This window comes from Ursus arctos, unplaced genomic scaffold (assembly GCF_023065955.2).
Source record: "Ursus arctos isolate Adak ecotype North America unplaced genomic scaffold, UrsArc2.0 scaffold_28, whole genome shotgun sequence".
Lineage (NCBI taxonomy): Eukaryota > Metazoa > Chordata > Mammalia > Carnivora > Ursidae > Ursus > Ursus arctos.
In genome coordinates this window covers 35816660-35841559 of record NW_026622963.1, presented here as the reverse complement: position 1 = coordinate 35841559, position 24900 = coordinate 35816660, and the positions used below count along the sequence as shown (strand labels likewise).

General features: G+C 37.2%; 1 protein-coding gene across 1 annotated transcript in view; it reads right to left on the bottom strand.

Moving 5' to 3' along the window:
* The window catches only part of ADAMTSL3 (ADAMTS like 3), a 331832-nt gene that overhangs the window by 205854 nt on the left and 101078 nt on the right, over positions 1–24900 (bottom strand). Inside the window, exon 5 of the mRNA XM_026510570.4 lies at positions 1844–1889. Coding sequence (XP_026366355.2) covers positions 1844–1889 — 46 coding nt within the window. The remainder of the gene's footprint in view (positions 1–1843; positions 1890–24900) is intronic.

The window sequence follows — 24900 nt, the reverse complement described above, 5'->3', positions numbered from 1 at the left end:
CATGAGACCACAGGTCCTCCCAAGACCCACAGACGGGGCCTCAGGGGCATGGGATCTTCACTAGAGCGCACCCAAGTCCTAACCATTGCACCCAGGATGCGCTAATTTTAGTAGATTACGTGTGTGTCTACACTGTATGACCCGACACTCCTAGACCCACATAACACTTGTGTTGAAGAAAGGTGCCTTTTTGGAATTATCGAGAGCAGAGTCTCACAGACAGATACACACACACACACACTCACACAGAAACCCGAGAGTGAAATCTCAGACGGCAACACCTTGATCTGGGCATTTAAAATGAACTCCCCTAGAGAGTTTCAGAGTACCGCTGGCTAGGATACAGTTGTGTAATTTATTTTTGAATGACCGCAAGGAGTTTGATTTGTTAAAGCAGCACTTCATATAAAAAAAAAAAAAAACTAAAAACAACAACAACAACAACAAAAACAAAAACACACACCCAAGCGAAAGGTAGTAGATCGAAACGTCTCCTAGATAAACCCTCAGGTTGCTACTGTGTTCACGAGCTTGCGTGAGGAAACGAAGCCAGACTGTGTGTGTAACTAAATGCCTGCCTCTCTGTTCAAGTCAATCTCTCTGCCCCCCGCACCCCTCCCGGACCTCAACTCATTTAATTTAGCTTCACGCCCATGTGTGTCCCCAGAGTCCTCGGCCCTCCATCTGGTCATGGGACATGTGAAATCTATTCGCTTTGTGGCCCCAAATTCCTCCCAGGACATGATGGACACCAAGGGCCGAGTCATACTGGAATCTGAATGCCCAATAACTAAGTACCCACATTTCCCACTTGAGTTTGAAGCCAGTTGAGCGAGAAAGACAAACCTTTCTGCTTCATCACTGATAAAAAACAGACTGAAAATGCGGCTGACCTGTGATCAGAAGGCCTTGCTCACACTGCCCGCTCACTATTGCCCCAGCTTTCAGGGCTGCCCTCCCAGGACAAGTCTGCGTCTGCAGAACAGAGGCCCTCAGACAGGACTTCCGTCTCCCACCGGCCCAGGACAGAGAAGGGACAAAGAGGGACAAAAGGCCCAATGAGTGAAACTTTTTAAATAAATTAATTACATCCAATGGAGAAAAAATGGATTAAAAAAATCTAAATCTTAGATTTCCAGATTCTAATAATTTCCTTTCTATTCGCGTCATTTTGATTTGGGTCTATACCGTGAACCAGGGAAATGTTCAAGTGGAAAATAGGATGGATTCCTTCTGCTATTTATTTTGCATTTTTAGATTTGTAAAGCAAAAGCTTGAATTTCTTTAGTACTCATCACTGTAGAACAAGAGTGAGGTTTATAAACCTGTCCCTACATACAATTTTTTTGAATCACCAATAGAGCACTCTTAACACATTTTGCCGTGGGCAGGACAGGTGGTTTGGAGCAGGAAAAACAGCAGTAGACCAGTTAAGTCTGTGCTCTTCCTTTGTGACCGCTGGGAACTAATTTTACCCCAGGCCCCTCATTTGCAAAAGAGAAATAACCACACCTCGTCTGCCTCTATCGTAGAGACAGTAAGGGGGTCAGGTGACCTACTGTACCTAATACACTTGGAACGTTGAAGGCATTTACAGGTATGAGGTACTGTATCTATGAATTCAGAAGTTATTAAATACTTACCAAATCACTTTATAAATGTGAAATGGCCTCAAAAGGTAGTATACATGGAAGGTATGAGATACACAAAACCTGCTGTCAACTAAAAAATAGTTACATTTTCCCCAAAGGGTATCAAGGGGCCATTAGCTTTACAGTACACATAATCTTCCAACTTAACACATGAACATCATTGGATTATATATTTTTATTCCAGAACTTACATGATTGCTGCATGTCTTGTATCGAATATTCTGTCCTTCACAATTCCTAGAGGAAAAAAGAGGGAAAAAGAAATTATTTCATAGAAGTGGCAGGCAGCACAAAAGAAAGAAAGAAGGAAGGAAGGAAAGAAAGAAGGAAGGAAGAAAGGGAGAGAGGAAGAGAGAGAGAGAGAGAGAGAGAAAGAAAGAAAGAAAGAAAGAAAGAAAGAAAGAAAGAAAGAAAGAAAGAGAAAAGAAAGGGAGGGAGGTAAGGAGGGAGGGAGGAAGGAAGGAAAGAAAAAAGAAAAGTGAAGTGAAGAGAAGAGAAGAGAAAGAAAGGAAAGAAAGAGAAAGAGAAAGAAAAGAAAAGAAAAAAGAAAAGAAAAGAAAAGAAAAGAAAAGAAAAGAAAAGATTGCCAATACAAGGTGATACTGATAAAACTTTTATTACTCCACGTTACCTCAGAGATTCAAAGTTTAAATTCTAAGAAATAACTTTCAAAAATCAGGAGGGCAAAAAGTCTCATGAAAGTGTCACTTTAAATATTAGAGAGTAAATTCTTTAGCTGAATTAATGTAATGACATTACTAACGTGCAGTTTTTACCCTGGGAGCCATATAACCACTGAAATTAATGTAGAACGTGTGTGCATACTTGTGGGTTTTTTCTACGAAAAAGAAGAGGAAGCTACAGGTGGACGCATTTGGGCACCGTGTTCTCACTCACTGGGGAACCCAAGTTGGCCGAGCTCTCCGTGACCTCCTTCTGTAATCGACATGACGGTCTCTAGTAGACATCTGCCTGAGGTAACCCTTCTACACTGTATTCTAACCATTGGCCTTACTGAACAGAAGCTACAAAAGAGTGTCCAGGTGACTTTCTTGGGATACTGGTGCGGTAGGGTCTGAAGTCATCCATAGGTTTGAGAATCTCCCACCATGAACCCTGTCCTCCCCGCCGCCACTGCTGTCCAGAGCCCTGCCACTCATTCTCTAGGCAGATTCTTCCTCCGGATGCTTGAGATCCCAGCTGGCAGCTACTTTCCTCCATCAGCGCTTGCCGCTCCATGGTTTATATTCACTCCTTAAAGTTAGCTCGTCCGCTAATGGTACCTTTCCCAACTCTTCAATTACACACCCTTACCTTTGGTTTTCCTGGCCAGTTCAATGGCAGATTTGCGGTAAAGATAGCTAAACACAGGCTTAACTCAACATCCTGCATTAAAAGTCAACTGATACTATTTCAATTGTTTTAAAATATTTAGTCCTAGAAGAACAGAAATTTTTAAGAAGTGGATCTGAGTGGGGGCACCTGGATGGCTCAGTCGGTTAAGCGTCTGACTCTTGGATTTCGGCTCAGGTCATGATCTCAGGGTCCTGAGATCAAGCCCTGCATTGGGCTCACAGGCTCCTCAGGGAGTCTGCTTGAGATTTTTCTCTTTTCCTCTCCCTCTGCCCCTCCCTCCTCCCTCTCTAAAAAAAAGAAAAGTGGATCTGAGTGGAATCTGATTTTTGGCTGGTATGGTTTAAATAGGAGCCTCTATGAAACAACTGATCATCTATTTCAGTAATGTACAATTCATTGCACATACTTGCTGATGATTCCATTTTTATTGATTATAAAAAAGAGTAAGTGAAAACTAATACTATGCCAAGAGGAATAAAAGAGAATAATCAATCTTTCAAAATCCCATCACTAAGACCTTCACTCTCAATATTTTGGCATTTAATCATCCAGTGTTTCTGCAGGACTTACAGAGGTGAAAGCAAACTAGAAATTCAACTTCGTATTAGTTTTAATCTAATATAACAAGTAGTCCCCCATTTTATTACTAAGTTTTTGGAGAAATTATTTTAATAACTTTATAATAGTCCATTACGCAGACATTACATTTTTTGTAAGTCTGAATTTAAATTTTCTTAATTGTGGTAAAATACCCGTAACATAAATTTACCATCTTAACCATTTTTAGATACACAATCCAGCATAAGTGCATCCACATTGCTGTATAAACATGACATCTTATGGTTATTTATGCTGCCTCTTTTTTCCCTATGCTTTTTAAATTTACATACAGTAAATTTCACTTTTCTGGGAGTGTACAATTTCATGAGTTTTGACAAATCCATCCTCCACATGACTAATTTTCTTTTAATGGTGTGATTATTTTGTATTTTATCATGTCTGACACTCTTTGATCCTGCTTTCCACTTTTTCTTTCTTTGCAACCCTTCTCAAGCTCAGCCTTCTCTGCTTGCATCTCGTACCATACCTTCCTTTCTGTTCCGACTGTAGCACGTACCCCTATTGGGATTAAGGAGATGGGCCTATGGGAGGAAGAACTTTGGGAGTGAAAAAAATAGCATTATAGCTGCCTTGGAAAGCATTATCTAAATGACAGTTAAATTTCTGAACTTAAAGGCAGACAAGGTAGCCAATCAGTTGCCCCTGTTTAATACAATTCTCATGACTTGGGGATTAGGACATCTTCCCAGATGCTATTGTAATAACAGGTTGACCCAGTCTTAGCGTTTTGTAACACTACCTATTTCCTCTTTTTGTGTCTTGTCATTGGTACACGACCCTGAAATTTATTAAACTTTCGATGAGGCTACATCAAACTTGAAATATTCAAGAAGCACCAAACTGGGAGGCTGGCGGGAAAACGGTATTAGGGTGGAGAAGTCTCTCTTGGTCAAGGGGAAGTGACGCCATTCTCCTGGGAGACAACAGCTATACCAGTGGACAAGGTCATGTACTTACGTAACTTATTTCATGGTGCTTTTATGTGCACCATGAAGAAAATAAATTACAGAAAAAGTGAAAGGGGTAATTTAAAGTACTCTGTTTATTTTGGAAAGGCCCTGACTGAGGAAAGCAGCTAACAGATTAAGGAAGTGATAACCAAATGCTTTTGTACCACACTGACTTAGAATCCTAAGAGGCTTTTAATTCCACTATCCAGAGAGCAGGCAAATTGCAAAGACACATGTTAAAATAGTATTTTAATTGAAATACTGATAAACGAAAAAACAAAAACAAAAACATATCGAAACCTACCAAGAATGACAGTTTCTTTAAAAGCGTTCTGGAGCTTCAGAAAAAAATATTTCAGGTGCATTGTCACCAATTGTTTAACTTTAGCTGTTTAAATGAAAAGCAAAACTACTTTTGTAGGGGCGCCTGGGTGGCTCAGACAGTTAAGTGTCTACCTTCAGGTCAGGTCATGATCCCAGGGTCCTGGGATTGAGCCCCGCATCGGGCTCCCTGCTCAGCAGGAGCCTGCTTCTCCCTCTCCTCCCCACTTGTGTTCTCTCTTGCTATCTCTGTCACTGTCTCTCTCTCTCTCTCAAATTAATAAATAAAATCTTTAAAAAAAGAAAAGAAAAGCAAAACTACTTTTGTAAACATGAATTTAAAACTAAAAGGAAAGAAAACAGCTGATGGTTGTATCTCAGGTCTGCTGTGTAGACCATACAGTCATGGTCTACACCCCACTGCCATCTGCTGCACCCTGATTGTAAGCCTAGTATCCAGGAGGCACGAACTTGCATCTAGACTGATGAGCCTGCAGATCTAAACCTGCATCTAAATCTCCATGACCAATCCCACTACAAGTGCAGCAAAGCGATCTGGAAAGAGAGCATTTTACTTCCTGAACTCTCAAAATGTAAAGTACCATTCTGCACTCATTCTGTCTCCAATAACTTCTTATGGCGAACCTACTAAGTACCAGGAGATGGGTATAAAGATGCGGGGGAACTACCTCTCAATCCCCCTAACAAATCAGTAGTAAGATTGTTTTTTTTAAACCCAGCCATCTGGCCAACATTTTGAACATGCTGCTTCACTCCGACCTAACACACAGTAAGCTCACTGACTGGCCACTATTGATGTGGTATGCCTTGGTTACAATTTAGTATGAAAATGAATGACCACTTTATGAAACAGGCATAAAATGAAATTCAAGTTATTTTAAAGTTAAGGACGCTGGAGTCCTAATTCCCCAAGCAAGAACCTGCCAGCTTATTCTGGAAATAATTCCTTTGGCCCAAAGCAACTGAGCTGCAGAAATATTACTTCCAAGTTTTTAATTTCATTCTAATTATTATATGCAAGAGCTAATGGTTATCAGGAGTATATGAAAATTCAAGAACATCATTTCACAATTATGTATTTTCTATCCATTACAACATTCATAACACCCTGAAATTGGAGATTTTTGAAGCCATAAATTTATGAATATATAAAAAACATATGTTGATTCCACATGAGGATACATTAAAAACATTAATAAAATTTCCTTGGAGTTTATAGCAATATAATTTATTACATTCATTTGATGATATATTGACTCAAATACTAGTGTCTTAAAGACTGAGAAGCAGTGTTTTGACGAATAAAAATATATTAATTTTTTAAAATAGTAGTTAACTTAAACCTGTTTCCCATGGTTGGCAGTTGACTAGCATATCGAGTTACAAATTTCTGCAAGAGAGACATTCTGGCTGGGTTATGCTCTACAGTGCAAAAGCACTGACTGTGAATTTAAATATAATCAAATCCTGAAATAACATTATCTGCAAAGAAATAAATGAGCAAAATAGCTGCATTCATCCCCTTCCCTAAATCATGAATTTAAATAAGCACGCTGATAAAAAGAGAAGGCACTGAAATGCTTTCAAAAGCTTTGGGATGGCGCTTTGTTTGATTTTTAATGTAACCACCTCCATCTTCCTTCTCCAAGAAAAACTGACCACAGAGCCCCATATTTATGAAGATTTAACAAGTCTCTAAGGGTCTCCTAGGATAAAGAGACCTGATAAGCTTTCCAAGGGAAGTAGGTTTCCTTCTTAAGAATCTCAGAGTCGTTTCAAAATGACAGTAAAAGTTCTTAACATGGGAGTAGGTCAGGAATGATTAAAGTTTGAGGCTGCCCAAAAGGTGGGGAGCAGGGATGAGCTGAACTATTCATACATCTGCTGCCCTTCTTTTGAATGAATCTAATTCATTTTTTATGCAGAGACAAGGTGTTACTGTCTCTGTTTCTCACTGGAGACATGGAGCGAGTGGGGCGATGCCACAGGCCTGGCCCCATGCCAGGAACCAAGCTGGAGACAGGACATATATCACCATACATTTATCTGACTCTAAATACCACAGGACATACTACTCTCTCATTCAATTTTTTTAATTCTTGATTAGGCTCTTTTCTAGCCAGATATATTTGTTCAAATTAGAGGAGCTCAGGGAGTAAACGAATTTGGAGACTCTCAGGCCTAAGAGCAAATTTCAGAAGATAGGTTAAAACTTGTGCATAAAGCAGACTAAAAAACACTAAAGTCCTAAAAAACTGAAAAAAATCAAGCAAGCAGCACTTCAAGAATGGACACTTGAAATAGAGTAGCGACGTGTATAACTGAATTGTTTTTGTATTCTTACAAGTGTTTTATTATGAAATGTCTGAAGTCCGCACACACGAAAAATATAAGAATGACACAAACTTATATACATACTAGCAAGCCTCACTGTATCTTTAAGTTTTCTTGGGAATTATTTTTAAGAAATGTATCATTACAAATCTGGTGAAAGTCCCCAGCCAAACGCTTCAATCCTATTCCCTTGCCTCCGTCTGCAGAGGCAACTAAGTAAATGGTATCAGAGTGTGTGTCATGACCTCCCTCGGCTTGGTTTTTTAAATTTGTATCAACACTATGTTTTTGAAAACACCCATACTGATAGACGCAACCCGAACGCATTCACGTTTATGGTTCCACAGGAACCCAATGTATAAACACACCGCTGTGTATATATCAATTCTTTTTCTTTTTTATTGGCCAATTTTCCCAAAGTTTATGAAGATTCTGCAATGAGCGACCTTACACAGTCTCCTTAGGCATATCTGCAGGCATTTCTCTGGGATATATACCTGAGCGGGACTGCTCTGCTGTGGGCACTTACAGCTTCGCTATGACTAGATACTGACAAGTGCTCTCTAAAGCGAGCGTACCAATTTTCACCCCCATTCGTAGTAGCACAGGAAGGTTCTTATTTCACACATCTAGGTCAATATTTGGCATTTTAAAACATTTTTAAGTTTTTCCCAATCTGAAGAACAGAAAATATCTCACTTTGTATTCTTTTGTGTCTTTTTGTGAATGAGGTTAATATTGCCATTTATTTTTGACGACACAGGCTCCCCTTCTGTGAATTTCCTGTCCATATTCTTTCTTCATTTTCCTCCAAGTTTGTTTTTGTTTTACTGAGAACAAAAGAAGTTACTTAAATATTTCAGATACTAATCCCTTATTGTCTATATTCACTGTCAAAAGTCTCCCACTCTTAGGCTTTTCTTTTGGTTTATAGTATATTTTCATGATACAAAAGTGTTTGTGTAGTGGACTTGAAGTTACCAATATTTTTCTTTGTAACTTAAACTCTTTGTATCTTAGTTAAGGAATAATTCACTACCTGGAGATCATAAAGACATTCCCTGGTATTTTCTTCTAAATATTTTAAGCTTTGCTTTTCATAAGTAGACTTTAATGTACCTAGAATGTATTCTTTATGTGTATTGATATTTTCTAATATTTTCCCTTTAGATACCAATAACCATACCTGAGCCCCATGTACTGAATATCCACCCTTTCTGTACAAATTTTTAGTGCCACCTCTAATGTGTATCAAATACTCGTATATGCATGTTTTTGTTTCTTGGATCTCCATTTTGTTACATTGGTCTCTTATTTGTCCCCATGCTACTATGGTAGTTAAATTTCTTAAATTTTAGTGTCTGCCCAAGTTACCCATTTTGTCGTTTGAAAAACTCTTTTCATTACCTTTATATTTCTTTATGATTCTTAGAATTGGAATTACACTTAAAGATTAATTTTGAGAGAAAACTGTTATTTTTATGATGTATGACTTTCTATTTTTGAACATATTATATCTCACCATTTGTTTAGGTGAGATTTTAAATCTTTCATAAAGGTCATGTACATCTACTGAATGTCTTACAAGGTACCTCACATTTTGTTAGTAGTGTAAATAGCATCTTTTTGAAGTTTTGCTTTCTCAGTTCTTGCTACCATGTAAGAATACAGTTGTTATCTGCGCATTAATCTTGTTTACAGTAATAGGACTCTTATTAGTCCTATTTTTTAATGTGTAGATATTCTCAGACGTTCTCTTAGACAATCAGGTAGTCTCTGAATCATGAGAACTTTATTTCTTCTTTTCTAATTCTTACACTTTGTATTTCTTTTTCTTGCCTGATTATACTGACTAGGGCATCAAAAACAAAAACAAACAACAACATCAGGCATTCTTATTTCGTACCTAATATCAGAGAAAATGTCGTAGCATTTCTACACCTCTATTTCTAGTTTGCTACATTTTTCTTTTCAATTATGAAAAAATACAGATAACTATGCAATTTTTCTCTCCTATGTCATCAATGCTGTGCCTGATGGCGCTTACTCGTGGCAAATATTTCCTTTCATATTATGTATTTTAGGATTGCTAGCTAATTTTAAATAAGGGATCGACTGATAGGAATAGGAATCCCATAGTGCCTGCCTTGGTGCTTTGCCCCTCCATGTCTTTTATTACTGCCGGTAGCCTCAGAGCTATCAAGGGTTACAAGACCACTTTTCATATTAATTTCTCACCTCAAAGCTTCCACAATTATATGGGATATACACATTCAACTCAATATGTACAATATGTGTAAATCAATATACATGTACCTCAAACTCTTAGAGGAGAACAGGTCCATTGTTTCAAAGTGGAAACTTTTTTTAATTCAGTGTTGAGACCAAGAATTTAAAATTTTCTATGCTGGTATATGGATTTTTTTTTTTTTTTTGGTCCCAGTCCATCTGTTTAGGAAACCTATGGACTTCAAAGGTTCTGCCTTTACATTATGGTTGGAATTCCTGTGCTGTGCCTTAAATATACTCAAGACGTGATGGCTTGTGATTACGAAGGAATTAAAACTCAACAGCCTGAGTTCTGGACACCAGCAGATCCCTCTCCATTCCCCAGATAGGCACAGAATCAGGTAGGCACTTCTTGGTCTGAGATTCAGTTACTTCTTTGTTTTTTGGTTTTGTGGATTCCCTTTAATTTCTTCTAGGTTCAATTACACTTTTTTATTCAGATTTGTTAATGTAGTGGTTTTTTTATCCAATTAACATACAATGCTAGATTAGCTTCAGGTGTACAATATAGTGATTCATCAATTCTATACATTAGTCAGTGCTCATCACGAGGGGTGAGGGGTGCACTCTTGATCCCCTTTATCTTTTTCACCCCTCCCCTCACCCTCCTCACCTCTGGCAACCACAGGTTGTTCTCTGTATTTAAGAGTCTGGGTTTTTTGGGGGGGGTTTTGGTCTCTTTTTTTCTTTGTTTCATTTCTTATATTCCATATATGAATGCAATCTTACGGTATTTGTCTCTCTGACTGACTTACTTCACTTAGCATTATAAACTCTTGCTCCATCCATGTTGTTGCAAATGGCAAGATTTCATTCTTTTTATGGCTGAGTAATATTCCATTGTGTATATACGCCACATCTTCCTTATCCATTCATCTATAGATGGCCATTTGGGTTTCTTCCATGTCTTAGCTTTTGTAAATAATGCTACAACAAAGGGGTGCATATATCTTTTCAAATTAGTGTTTTCATTTTCTTTGGGTAAATACCCCATATGGAATTATTAGATCATATGGTTATTCTATTTTTAATTTTTTGAGGAACCTCCATACTGTTTTCCACAGTGGCTGCACCAATTTGCATTTCTACATTAGCCTAGAAACATTTTTCTAGATATGTCTCCTCTGGCAAGGGAAACAAAAGCAAAACTACACTACTGGGACTGCAACAGCAAAAAAAAACTTTTGCAGAGCAAAGGAAACCATCAATAAAACACAAAGGGGATCTACTTAATAATAGAAGATATTTGCAAATGATATATTCAATAAGAGGTTTATCCCAAAACATATAAAGAATGTATACAACTCAACACCAAATAAAAGAAATAATCCAATTAAAAATGGGCACAGGACCTGAATAGACATTCTTCCAGAGAAGAAATACAGAGGGCTGACACATTGAAAAGATGCTCAATGCAACTAATCATCAGAGAAATGCAAATTAAAATTACGATATCACTTTACACCTGTCAGAATGGCTAAAATCAGAACACGAGAAATAACAAGTGTTGGCGTGGATGTGAAGAAAAAGGAAACTTCATGCACTGTTGGTGAGAAGACTTTATTTTTATTTTTTTATTTTTTTTAATTTTTTTTTTAAAGATTTTATTTATTTATTCGACAGAGATAGAGACAGCCAGCGAGAGAGGGAACACAAGCAGGGGGAGTGGGAGAGGAAGAAGCAGGCTCATAGCAGAAGAGCCTGATGTGGGGCTCGATCCCAGATCGCCGGGATCACGCCCTCAGCCGAAGGCAGACGCTTAACCACTGTGCCACCCAGGCGCCCCGAGAAGACTTTATTTTTAAAGCAGTTGAGGTTCACAGGGGAAGGTTCAGAGAGCTCCCATTCACTCCCTGCCCTACACATGCATAGCTTCCCCCAATATCGACATCCCCAACCAGAGAGGTACCTTTGTTACAACTGATGAATCTACAATAACACATCATGACCACCCAAAGTCCATAGATCACATTACAGTCAATTCTTGGTGTTCAACATCCGGTAGGTTTGAACAAATGTGTAACAACATGTATCCATCCTTATGGTATCATATGGAGTATTTTCACACCATAAAAATCCTCTGTGCCTTGCCAATTCATCCCTTCCTCACCCTAACACCATGCAACCACAGTCTCCAGAGTTTTTCCAAAATGTCGTGTAGTTGGAATCACAGTCTACAGCCCTTTCAGGTTGGCTTCTTTTCAGGGGTATGCATTTAAGGTGCCTCCATGTCTTTCCATGGCTTCATAGCTCATTTAGCAATAAATCGTACGCCATTGTCTGGATGGACCATGGTTTATTTATCCATGCACCTACTCAAGGGCATCTTATTTGCTTCCAAGTTTTGGCAACTATGAATAAAGCTGCTTTAGACATCCATGTGCAGGTTTTTGTGTGGCTATAAGTTTTCAACTCCTTTGGGTAAATACCAAGGAGCTCAACTGCTGGCTAGCGTGGTAAGAGTATTAAACATACTGCTAAACTATCTTCCAAGGTGGCTGCACCATTTTGCACTCCCTCCAGCAATGAATAAGAGCTTCTGTTCCACATCCTCACCTCACTGGAACACTGTGGTCAGTGTTCCAGATTTTGGCCATCTAATAGAAATGTAGTGTAACTCATTGTTGTTTAAGTTGCATTTCTCTGATGACATACAACGTGCAATGTCTTTCCACGTGTTCATTTGCCATCTCTGTATCCTCTTCAGGGCAGTGCCTCTAAAGGGCTTTGGCCCATTTTTTAATTAGGTTGTCCATTTTCTTATCATTAAACTTTAATAGATCTTTGTGTATTACTTTATCAGATAAATCTTTTGCAAATATTTTCTCCCTTCTGAGGTTTGAGGTTTGTCTTCTCGTTCTCTTGATATTGTGTTTTGCAGAGCAGAAGCTTTTAATTTTAATGAAGTGTCTTTGGTAGTGCATCTAAAAAGTCATTGTCATTGTCACACTCGAGGCCATCTGTGTTTTCTCCTATGTTATCTTCTAGACTTTTATATTTTTGGGTTTTACATTTATGTGCATGATCCATTTTGAGTTAATTTTTATGAATGATTCAAATCTGTGTCTAAATTCTTTTTTTGGCATGTAAATGTGCTATTGTTCCAGCACCATATGTTGAAGAGACGATCCTTGTTCCATTGTGTTGCTTTTGCTCCTTTGTCAAAGATCAGGTGACTATATTCACTTGGGTCTATTTCTGGGCTCTCTATTCTATTACATTGATCTATTTGTCTATTCTTTCACCAATACCATATTGTCTTGATTACTGTAGCTTTATAGTAAGTCTAGATATCAGATAGTGTCAATCCTCCAACTTTGTCCTTCTCCTTCAGTATTGTGTTGACTATTCCGGGTCTGCCTCTCCCCATAAATGTTAGAATCAGTTTGTCAATATCTTACAAAACACCTTGCTGGGATTTTGACTGGGGTTGCATTGAATCTATAGTCCAGGTTGGGAGGAACGACATCTTGACAATATCAAGTCTTTCTATCCATGGACATGGAATATCTCTTCATTCACCTTTATTATTTTTAAAGGATTTATGTTCTATCTTACCTGACATTTCTAGGTCATTTTAGGAATACTATATAGTGTGTAACATTTGGAGAATGGCTTTTTTACCTCTGTAATTTCTGTGTTGATTCATTCTGGTTGTTGCATATATCAGCGGTTCTTTTCCTTTTATTGCTGTGTAGCATTCCATGGTATGGAAGTACCGCAATTTAATCATTCACTCGCCAAAGGGCATCTGAGTTATTTTCACTTTTTGGATATTATGAGTAAAGCTGATAAACATTCATGTACAAAATTTGTTGCGAACACAGTATTCATTTCATTTCTGTGGTAGAAATGCCCAGGAGTACAACTACTGGGTTATATATTTACTTTTTAAAGAAACTGTCTGTTTTTCAGAATGACTATTTTACATTCTCACCAGCAATATACGAGTGATCTGGTTTCTCTGCATCCTTGCCAGCATTTCATATTGTCATGATTTTTTTTTTAGCCAAGCTAAGTATGTAATGCTATCTCATTGTGGCTTTACTTTGCATTTCCCTAATACACAGTGACGGTAAGCCTCTTTTCATGTGCTCCTTTGCCATATATTCATTCTCTTTAGTGAAACATCGATTTATGTCTTTTGTTCATTTTCTAACTGGATTGTCTGTTTTTAAATTATTGATTCTTAAGGTTTCTTATTTTAGATACTAGTCCTTTATCAGATATGTGGTTTGCAGATATCTTCTCCTACTGATCTATGTGTTCATCCCTCTACTAATACCACAGCTTTGATTAGTATCTATATAATAAGCTTTTATATCAGGTAGACTGATTCCTCCTACTCTATTCTTTTTTTTTTTTCAAAATTGTTTTAATTATTCTAGGGCCTTTGCCTTCCCATAAGAATTTTAGAATAATATTGTTTTAGAATAATTATTTTAGAATAATCTACAAAAAATATTGCTGGAATTTTGAGAGAAATTGGGTTAAACCAATAAATCAGTCTGGGGAGAACTGACCTCTTTTCTGTGTTGACTCATCCAATCCATGAACACACACATTTGTCTCCATTAATTTAGACCTTTGATCTCTTTCATCAGGACTTTGCTGTGTTCAGCATCAAGTTCTGTACACATTTTGTTAGATGTACACCTAAATATTTAACTTTGTTTGAGTAACTGTAAATAGTATTGTATTTTAATTTCAGTTTCTATGTACTCATCACTAGCAGGAGAAATAAAATAAATTTTTGGATGTTTATTTTGCATCCTGTGACCTTGCCAAACTCACTTTTTTAGTTCTAGAGGTTATTTTGTAGATTCCTTGGGCTTTTCTACATTGACAAATAAGGACAGTTTCATTTCATCTTTTGGATTAATATGTCTTTTATTTTCTTCCCTTATTGCATTGGATTGAACCAAAGTGGTGAAAATAGACTCCTTTGCCCTATTACTGATCTTAATGAGAAAGTATTCCATCTTTCACCATAACTATAACATATTATGTTAACTATAGGATTTTAAATATTTTTTATCAAGCTGAGAAAGTTCCCTTCCATTCCTATTTTTCTGAGAGTTCCTTATCACAAATCAGTGTTGACTTTTCTAAAAAACTTTTTCTGCATCAATTGATATGATCCTATGAATTTTTTCTTCTTTAGCTTGATAACTGAGTAGATTACAGTGACTGACTTTCAAATACTGAACCAGCCTTACATCCCTGAAATCAACCCCACCTGGTCATAGTGTACAATCCTTCTTAAATATTTCTGAATATTATTTGATAGCATTTTATTAATAATTTTTACATCTATATTTATGTGTAATATTGGTCTGTAGTTTTATTTTTTTGTATAGTTTTTATCTAGTTTTGATATTTGATGAATACTATATTCATAAAATGGATTGGGAAGTATTCTCTTTTGTTTTCTGGAAAAAATCATGTGGAATTGGTGTAAATTCTCCTTAAATACTTGGTAGAATTCACCACTGAAACAATCTTGGCCTGGAGATTGTTTGGGGGTCAAGAGTTTTTATATTATGAATTCAATTTCCATAGTAGTTATGGATCTACATATCTACTTCGTATCAAGGATATGTTTGGATTTCAAAGACCAAAGAAAGACAGTCCAAAGACAGCAGTGGGGAATTTTTAAAAGCAATTCAATTTGCTCCGCAGAATTCACAAAAGGCTCCAGAAGAGGCACATCAGATATTTCTGGAAATGGGATGAAGTTAGGGCCAAAAACAGTAAAACTGGTTGAAAGCCTGCCTAAGGAGCAGTTAGACTCCCAGCTCCCTTTCCTTACTTTGGCAAAACACTGCACATTATTATCTAAAGAGGGTAAAACAAAAAGTCTCCAGACTGAGAGATAACCTGGCTCAATGAAAGGCAAAGGTACCATACTGAAAATAGGGATTAAATAAAAAATTCATATATTTAGAGCTGAGACCCCAGCTTTCAGCTCCACTTGGTTCCTAGACAATTGGAATCAAAAGATCCTTGTCTGACAAGTCGGAGCAGCCCAAAATAAAACACCTAGAACATCATCAGGCAATGAGACAGGCCAACCATACCCCCCACAATTAAGCTCACAACTCTTTTTCTTAAATATGAATACACAAGGATCACCAGAAATCTTGGAAAGTCTCTAATGAAACAGTATGACAAACACGAAATCAAAAACAGTAATTTGGAAGGAACTAAGGCTATGTGAGGAAAAAAAAAACTTCCTCCACTAAAAGTCTATTTATATTCTCAGAGATACAAGAAAATATACTGCATCTTGAGATCAGGGACAGAATGCTATTTTTTTAAATTCAAGGAACAAAAAAAGATCTCAGAAAAAGAAAAAAAATATATATATATAGTATTTAGCAAGCTGGAAAATGGTAAATTTATGTAAATTTCCCAGAAAGTAGGGCAAATGGACAAGAACAAAATAAAAAGTGTAATATTTGAGTAATAAGAGTCTCAACAAAAGACAATACAGAAAATTGAAGAAATCATCAAAGAAATAACTCAAGTCTTAAAGGAATAAATTTTCATAGTGAAAGAGTCCATGGTGAGTATAATACAATGGATGAGAACAGACCCACACTAAGACACAGCATATGAAATTTCAAAAAACTGGGAGCAGACAAATGCTTCTAAGTACATCCACAGAGAAGGAAAAAGGAATAGGAAATCAGAATGCCTTCAGATTTCACAAAAACACCACTTTGTATTGGAAGACAGTGAAGCAATGCTTTTGAGTTTCTAAGGGAAAATCATTTCTATATAATTCTGAACCTGGAAAACCATCCTTCAACTTTGAGAGTAAAATAAAGACATTTTCAGATATCCAGGAAGCTCCTGAAAAAATGTACTCCATAAAATGAAGAGGAAGTTAAGAGAAGAAAAAAAGAGAAGTGATTAGGGAACAGGAGGTCGAACCCAAGACAGAGGTAAAAGACATATGCAGGACAACAGTAAGATGAGACTCCGGATGCCCTGAGTTCCTGGCTAAAGGGCAACTAATTCAACGTAAGGCTGTTAGGAATTCTCCAGGAAAGAAGAAAAAACGAAAATTAGAAAAAAACTGTGAAAATTAGGATAGCTAATTTTTTTGAATTAGTGCTAAAAATGTAGAAAACTAAAAAAGCAAGCAAACAAATGAGGAGCCAATTATGGATTCTAGAGGAAAGAAAAATACACTCAGGAAAGGAAAAATAATCATACTACATTACATGACTCAGCTGTGAGTAGTATAAGGATCACAGTCGTAATAATTTAAACATTGAACAGTGGTCTAGCCAAAGTTGCATATGACCCTAGCCTGAGGAACTGAAAGTAAGAGAGAGAGCATTTGCATGTGTGTATGCCTGTGTGTGTGCACACAGGCACACTCAGAATGAGAGGTGTGAGAGATTGCTAAAATCCTCATCTCCCGAAGTATGAATCTAATAGATAATGCTTACAACTGAACAATCAAGAAGTTGCAATATAAGCATTAGAAATTTAGAATAAATATAAAAACAATCAGTTGCCCCGGGGAATGAAATGATGGCAAGTAGGGGATCCAGAGACTTGATATTCACCACAAGCCTCGTTGAGCTATTTGGCTCTTTAAACTATATACATGCACATCTTTGAAAAAAATAAACAAACATGCAAAAAATCTCATTGCAAAAAGTCTATAATCCCCAACTTAGCTTTCAGTATCTTTCACAAAATGACCAACCCTTACCTATTCCATGGACCTTTACTATAGCCAAGCAGGCTTTTCATTAACCAACTCTGAGATTTATTAATTCATGTATTTCTTTAAAAAATAAAATTTACTAAATTTGCAACATATGTCAGTAGTAACATTGAACATAAAGAGATGAAAGACACAATCAATGCCACCTAAATTTGGTCTCAGTTGTGGAAACAGAAAAATAAAATAACAGTGAAATAAACACTCTTATAAAAATATTCACAAGATCCCATGGAAACATGGAAGAGTTGCACATAAACTAGTGAAGGGTAGGAACTGCCAACAAATGCTTAAAGGAAGAAATGAGGATTCAGAAGAGTTTTCAAGGTCAACTATGTGTCAACCAGAAAAAGGAGAGAAGGAAGCTTTAGCCAGAAAGAAGAGCATTGACCAAAAAATGCAAGTTGATGGTGAGTACACATTCACTTACCCATTCAATTACCACTGTTTGTGTCCAAATCACATGTTAGATATTATGTTAGACCCTGGAATGGTGAAGTCTTTGACCTTTCCCTAAAAGGACTCCTATTTTGCCAACAATTTAAGAAGCACAAAAGAGGGACATCAAAGTTATACCAAGGTGTCAAGATAGGTCTCCTAAATGAGGGTGACCTTGTGCAATCAGTAAGAATTAGCTAGATATCATACTTAAAAAAAGGGGTGGGGCACCTGGGTGGCTCAGTCGTTAAGTGTCTGCCTTCGGCTCAGGGCGTGATCCTGGCGTTCTGGGATCGAACCCCACATCAGGCTCCTCCACTGTGAGCCTGCTTCTTCCTCTCCCACTCCCCCTGCTTGTGTTCCCTCTCTCGCTGGCTGTCTATCTCTGTCAAATAAATAAAAAAATTAAAATCTTTAAAAAAAAAAAAAGACCCAAAAGCATGTAAGATACAATGCAGATGATTAAGACAGTAGACACAGAAAAGGGTCAGGTTTAATGTGAAGGAAAGAATGTAAAGTAAGAAATATGGCATAGGGGCATTTTAAAACTTCATTAAAAGTCAACAAATTAATCTCACACACACACACACACACACACACACACAAATTCAAGTGGCAAGGATCTTGAAAAATCACTCTCAAATATACAGAAAAAGACAAAAGAGATGAAAGCGATTGGAGAGAACACAATAGAAGTGGAAGGCAGACAGAGGTAACTGATGTTCATAAGGGCCAGAACAAAGGGGCAAGAACCAACAGTGAATGATACAATAGAAGAAAAATTTTCCTACAATAAATAAGGATCTAAATCTGCACAACAAAAGTTGCCGCTATGTGCCAGGGAAAAATAAACTTTAAAAGACTGAGAGCTAGACACAACCTTGTAAAATTCTTAACTTGATGAAAAAAAAAATCAAGTCTTCTGTAGGCTGCCAGACAGAACAAACAGGTTATCTACAAATGAACAAAAAAATCGAACTGGCCCGAGAGCTCTATGGGCAGCCACAGTGTATACTAAACACGATGGAAAAAGAACCTGTGGGTCTTGAGAAGGAAAATTTCTGTCTCAGGAATTTTATACCTAAATAAGTCATTCACTGTTTATGTGTGAAGGCAGGAGAAAGACATTTTCAGATATATAAGGACTCATAAAGTATAAAACCCACAGCTTTTTCCTGAAATTAAAAAGTCTATAAAGCCCTGCTGCTTGAAGTGTGGTCTATGGACAAGCAGCATTGACATCACCTGGGAATTTGTCAGAAATGAAAGCTCTTGGGCCCCACTCCAGACCTACTGAATCAAAGTTTATATTTTAACAAGATCCCTAGGTGATTCATATGCACATTAAAATTCCAGAAGCACAGCTCAAAACATATCCCTGCCAACAAAGTGATGATTCAAAATGAAGAACTAAAAAGACTGATAATGAGCACTGAAATCATGTATGCACACATACACAACGAAGTTTCAACAAAGGTCTGAAATACGATAACGAAAGAGACGATGTAAAGGAAAATGCTGGTGCCAATAAACTGAGTATAAAATCTCAAGCAATAATAACAAAACCCAAGATGTGGGAATGAAGGGAAAAGCATAAAATGTTAATCATCTTGCACTGGAGAAATCAGAAGAAACTGTTTTTTTATTGGCATTGGTATTGATAGTTATAAAGTAATTATTAAAATATGACTTTCAAACATCTTCAATTTAATCATCAGTAAAAAACAACAACAACAACAACAAAAACCAGATCACCCAGATTATATAATTTCCAAAATGCCAGATGTAAAATTTGAGAGAAAAACATGAGAGAAAAGAGAAAGATTTTAAATAGAAATAGTAATCTGAGCACGTATATTGAACTCCTTCCCCCATACAAATGCATACTGAAATGATCAACAAGGTACGTTAATAAGTGGACATCTCTATGATCATACCTGGAAATCCAAAGAGGCTACTACACACAAGCCAGGAACTCTGAGATACAGTGTAAGCAAGTTGGGATTAAAGGGAGCATATAAATACACTATTCACAAGGGAAGCCTGCCTTCGAAGTAAGTGAAAGACATCAGTAGGAGAACCTACCTATACCCAGTAAGTTTAAGTGGACAGTGGAGCCACAATTACCAGCAATTAATGGCATGGGGGTGGCTAGCCTAAGACAAAAATGTAAAGCACATAAGATCCCACTGGATGTGGGTGCCTGTGAAATCTCAGTCCCTACATGGGCTACAGTATTCTGGAAAGGTTACATAGGATAGGTACCGCAGAAACTTAAATACAGAAAAGCCACAAAAATCATAGAAAAGAAATTCATTCAGCAGAAAGGCAAATTCCTTCCCGTGAATGCCTTCAACTGTGCTTCCTGTTCATCTCCTAGTATAGAGATACTGACCCAAAGCTGCAGTAGACCCAGAGCAGGGCTTCTTACCCAGTCAGAAGGGCATTTTTTCCCATGGAGATCCAGAACTGAATTAACAAGGGACTTGATCAAATACTGACTCTAATCCAGACCCTTGGTATGTGGAGTATAGGGACTTGGGGATGGACAGACAGACAGACACACACACAGAGACTCTCTCTCTCTCCCTTTAAAAAAAAAAGATTTATTTATTTGAGAGAGAGAACAGGGGGGAAGAGAAGAGGGAGAGGGAGAGAGTCTAAAGCAGACTCCGTGCTGAGTGCAAAGCCCAACATGGAGCTCGATCTCATGACCCTGAGAGCATGACCTGAGCCGAAACCAAGTCACATACTTAACTGACCACACCACCCAAGCACCCTACGTATATATGTATTTTTAAAAATTTGCTCTTATTGCTTAAATGGAAGTTTGGACCATCAATTGTTTGCAGCCAAGTCTTTTCTAATATATATATATTTTGGGCTATAGACATCCCTGTAAGGGTGGATGAAGGTACATCTTCCAAGTCTTGATATATTTTCATGATCCCTCTTCATTTCTGATAATGCCTCTTTCCTTAGTTTCTACTTTGACACAGTACAGCTGTACCAATTTCCTTTTAATTAGTATCACATGTTATAGCTTCTGCCTACGCTTTTACTTTCAGGTGTCCTTACACTTAACATTGGTGTCTAGTAAACAGCGTGTGATTTTTGTTTTATCCTCTAACAACTTTTATCTTTTAATTGGACTACATAGTCCATATATCTAATGTAACAACTGATATGTTTGGGGGTTTCAAATCTACCGTCTTACCATTTCTATTCTATTTGTCACACTCACTCTATCTTCCATTTTCTCTCCTTGAGTTTTCTCCTTCGTGAGTTATTTGGAATCAATCAAGTATTTTATCATTATTCTACTTCTCTCTATGATAGATGGTTGTTAGTTATAGAATTTGTTATTTTGTTTTTAATGATAACCCTAAATATGACAACACACATCCCTGATTTTGTCAAATGTAAGTTACTTTTACAATTTTCCAGGCAATTCAAAAACCTTAGATCATTTTAACTCCATTTGCCCCCTTCCCAAATTTCATGTCATGGTTTCCCTCTCTTTTTAATTCTACATATACCTAAATCCCACAAACGTACTATTTATTATTGCTTTAAGTGGTGAACATTTACATTTCTGTTCTCAAGTGCTCTTCATTTCCTCTTGCATTTCCATTCTCCATATCAGAACATCTTCCTTCTTCCTAAAGAAATCCCTTCACCACTTCTTTTAACACAGTTTAGGTAGCAAAGAATTTTGAAGTTTTTGTTTGTCTGAAAACATCTTTATTTCACCTTCACATGTGAAGGGTATTTTTCCAAGGTAGAGAATTCTATTGTAATAGTTATTTTCTTTCAAGATGTTAAACAGGTTGTTTCATTATCTTCTAATGAGAATTTACCAGTCAACCTTATTTTTGCTCCTTTGAAGATAATATATCTTTTCTCTTTGGCTTAAGATTTTGCTATAATGTGTTCGCATGTATTTACTCTGTATGAGGCTTGCAGACCTTCTTGAACTTGTGGCTTAACATCTCCATACCAGTAACTTTTAGAAGTTTCGAAAAATTCTTGGCTACTATCTCTTCAAATTACCATATATCCTCTATTCTACTTCCTGTGTTTTTCCCCTCTGTAATTTAGCCAGGATAGTTCTACAAACCTATACTCTCTTCTGCTATTTCTAATCTGTTGTTAACACCATCTATTTAGTTCTTAATTTTAGTTATTTTAGGTTACTGTTCTTAAATTTCCATTTGATTCTATTTTATGGATTCCAGTTCTCTGGTAAAATCATGTATTTTGTCACCTACTCTTATAAACATATTTATTACAGGGATTTTGTTGTTGTGTTTGCTGTTGTTTTTCACACATAGATCTAACAGCTCCACGACCTGTTTCTATTCTCTGTTTTTCCTCTTGATCCTGTCTCATGGTAAGACTGGTAATGTTTTAAATAAATTATGGGAATGATCTATGAAAATCTGTATAATCTCTGGTTGATGTCATCTTCCTCCAGCGTATTTTAGGTTTTTCTCTTTTTAAAGCTTCTTGGAAGCAGTTGGAATAGCAGTACATTTGATCACTCAAATTAGGGTTGAGCTCATTCAAAACTGGGTTTCAGTCTTAATAACACCTAGTCTATTTAGGACCATTTTTTCCCTTTCTCCTAGGGTATAGTCCTTCAGGAATACCAGTCTATCACCTGAGATGTCTACCAGGGCTTTGAACCCCAATTTTTATGTTCCAGGACCATGAAACTGTCAATAAATCTGCTTAGCTTCTCCACCTCTTTGTAACTGCTTTCTGCTTGGCTTCTCTGCCTCTCACCACTTAAGAATCAGTGAATGCCTGGATGAAAAGCATAGCTGTGATAAAATCACTTTTCTGCATATTGCTTCCTTCAGGGATCTTAGAATCTCAAGTTCTGAGTCCATGACTATGTTTACTTCTCAATTTCTGGTTCAGTTTCCCATCACTGAGCTATTAATAACTGCAATCATTTTTATTAATCCAAAGCAAAGTGAGACAAATAAGAGCAAAAGAGTGGATTTTCATAAAGCTAAATGAATTCAATTTAAAGACAGGTTTTTAAATCCAAGAGTACGTCCTACCTTTAGATGTTGAAATGACAAGATTCTGATTCTAATTCTTTTTTGAAAAGTCTGTGATGGTAGACCAGAGTTGAGTTTTGTTTGTTCATTTTTATTTTTGTCCTTACTTGACTAAACAAAAAACTGACAACCTAAATTAATTCTAAATATATTAATATGCCCTTTTTTGGAAATTTTACTAGTGTTTGAAATTCAAAAGTCTGAGCACCAGATTCTTTATTCTGGCCCACAAATTCACCTTCTTCTTCAGTATTGGTCCATTCTGCTTTCTCCCTTGTCTGGGGTTCTCCTGGCATGAAAGCCTCTTTTCATTTCCTGCTCTAGCACCTTTATACATGCTGCTCCCACTCTCTGAGTTTTTTTTTCCATAACCTTCTCCTATAAGAACTATGAGGGCAGGCTCTGTGTTAGTTTAATTCACAATTGTTAAACTCCTTGCATATAGTAAGGCATAAAAAGGATCTGGTGAGAAGACATTTGCAAATGACATACCCAATAAAGGGTTAGCATCCAAAATATATAAAGAACTTATACAACTCAACACCAAAAAACCCCTCAAATAATCCAATTAAAAATCGGCAGAAGACGTGAAAAGACATTTCTCCAAAGAATACCTACAGATGGCCAAAAGACACATTAAAGATGCCCAATATCACTCATCATCATCAGGGAAATACAAATCAAAACCACAAGGAGATATCACATCACACCTGTCAGAATGGCTAAAATTAAAAACACAAACACAACAAGTGTTGGCAAGGATGTGGAAAAAAAGGAACCCTCATGCATTGTTGGCAGGAATGCAAACTGGTGCAGCCACTGTGGAAAATAGTATGAAGATTTTTTTAAAACCTGAAAATAGAACTACCAAAAGATCCAGTAATTCCGTACTAGGTATTTACCCAAAGAAAATGAAAACACTAATTTAAAAAGATATATGCACCCCTATGTTTATTGCAGCATTATTTACAAGAGCCAAATTATGGAAGCAGCCCAAGTGCCCACAACAGATGAATAGATAAAGAAGATGTGCTCACAATAAAGTATTACTCGGACATAAAAAAAAAGAATGAAATATTGCCATCTGCAACAACATGGATGAATCTAGAGAGTATAATGCTAAATGAAATACGTCAGTCAGAGAAAAACAAATACCATTTAAGAGACAAAACAAAGAAAACAAGAAAGAAACCAAAAAAATAGACTCTTAAGTATAGAGAACAAACTGATGGTCACCAGAAAGGAGGTGAGTGGGGGTATGGGGGAAATAGGGAAGGTGATTAAAAGAACACTTACAATGGTGAGCACGGAGTAATGTACAGAATTGCTGAATCACTATACTATACACCTGAAATTAATCTAACACTGTATATTAACTATACTGGAAGATGATAGATAGATAGATAGATAGATAGATAGATAGACAGACAGACAGACTGATTGATTTTTAAAAGGGTCTCGTGCTGAAGACACCTTCATGGAGGATTATATAGAGGAAGAATTTCTGAAGATTTGAGAAACATGTGCTATGATCCTACTTTCCACTCTGCCCCACCAAGAAAGAAAAGGGATAAGGGCTTCAACCTGCTAACCCCAAATCAAGGGGATGAAATTTTAGGGACACCCCTTAAAGAGTTCAATCCATGTCTCCTGCAGTTGGTTGGTGGCTAATTCACATCTGAGAAATTTAAGGGCAGAGAGATTGGTCACAGCCCCTGTGCATGAAGAGTAGGTATTGCTGCACTGAATCCCAGAACTTCAAGAGTTCGTTTAGCAAAGTGCACAGGAGGGTTTCTGGTGAGCCAGAGGCGGGCCACAGGCAAGACAGGCAGCATGGCGCTGTCTTAGGAACCTACCAAGATGGCCACTGAGGGGTGCGGAGACATGAATGGTGGGGGGGGGGGGGACTGGGAGTGTGCCTAGTTGTCCAAGAGCTGAGGAAAGAACAGTATTACCAAGATAGGATTGTGAACAGCACATCTCAAAGGCACTGCTGACAAGACACGCCAAGGGACTGGGAGAAAAGAGGAGACCGTGCCTCAGAGAAATCCATCAAAGCGTTCACAACAGAAGGAGACAGCTTTAAACACCTGCCAAACCAC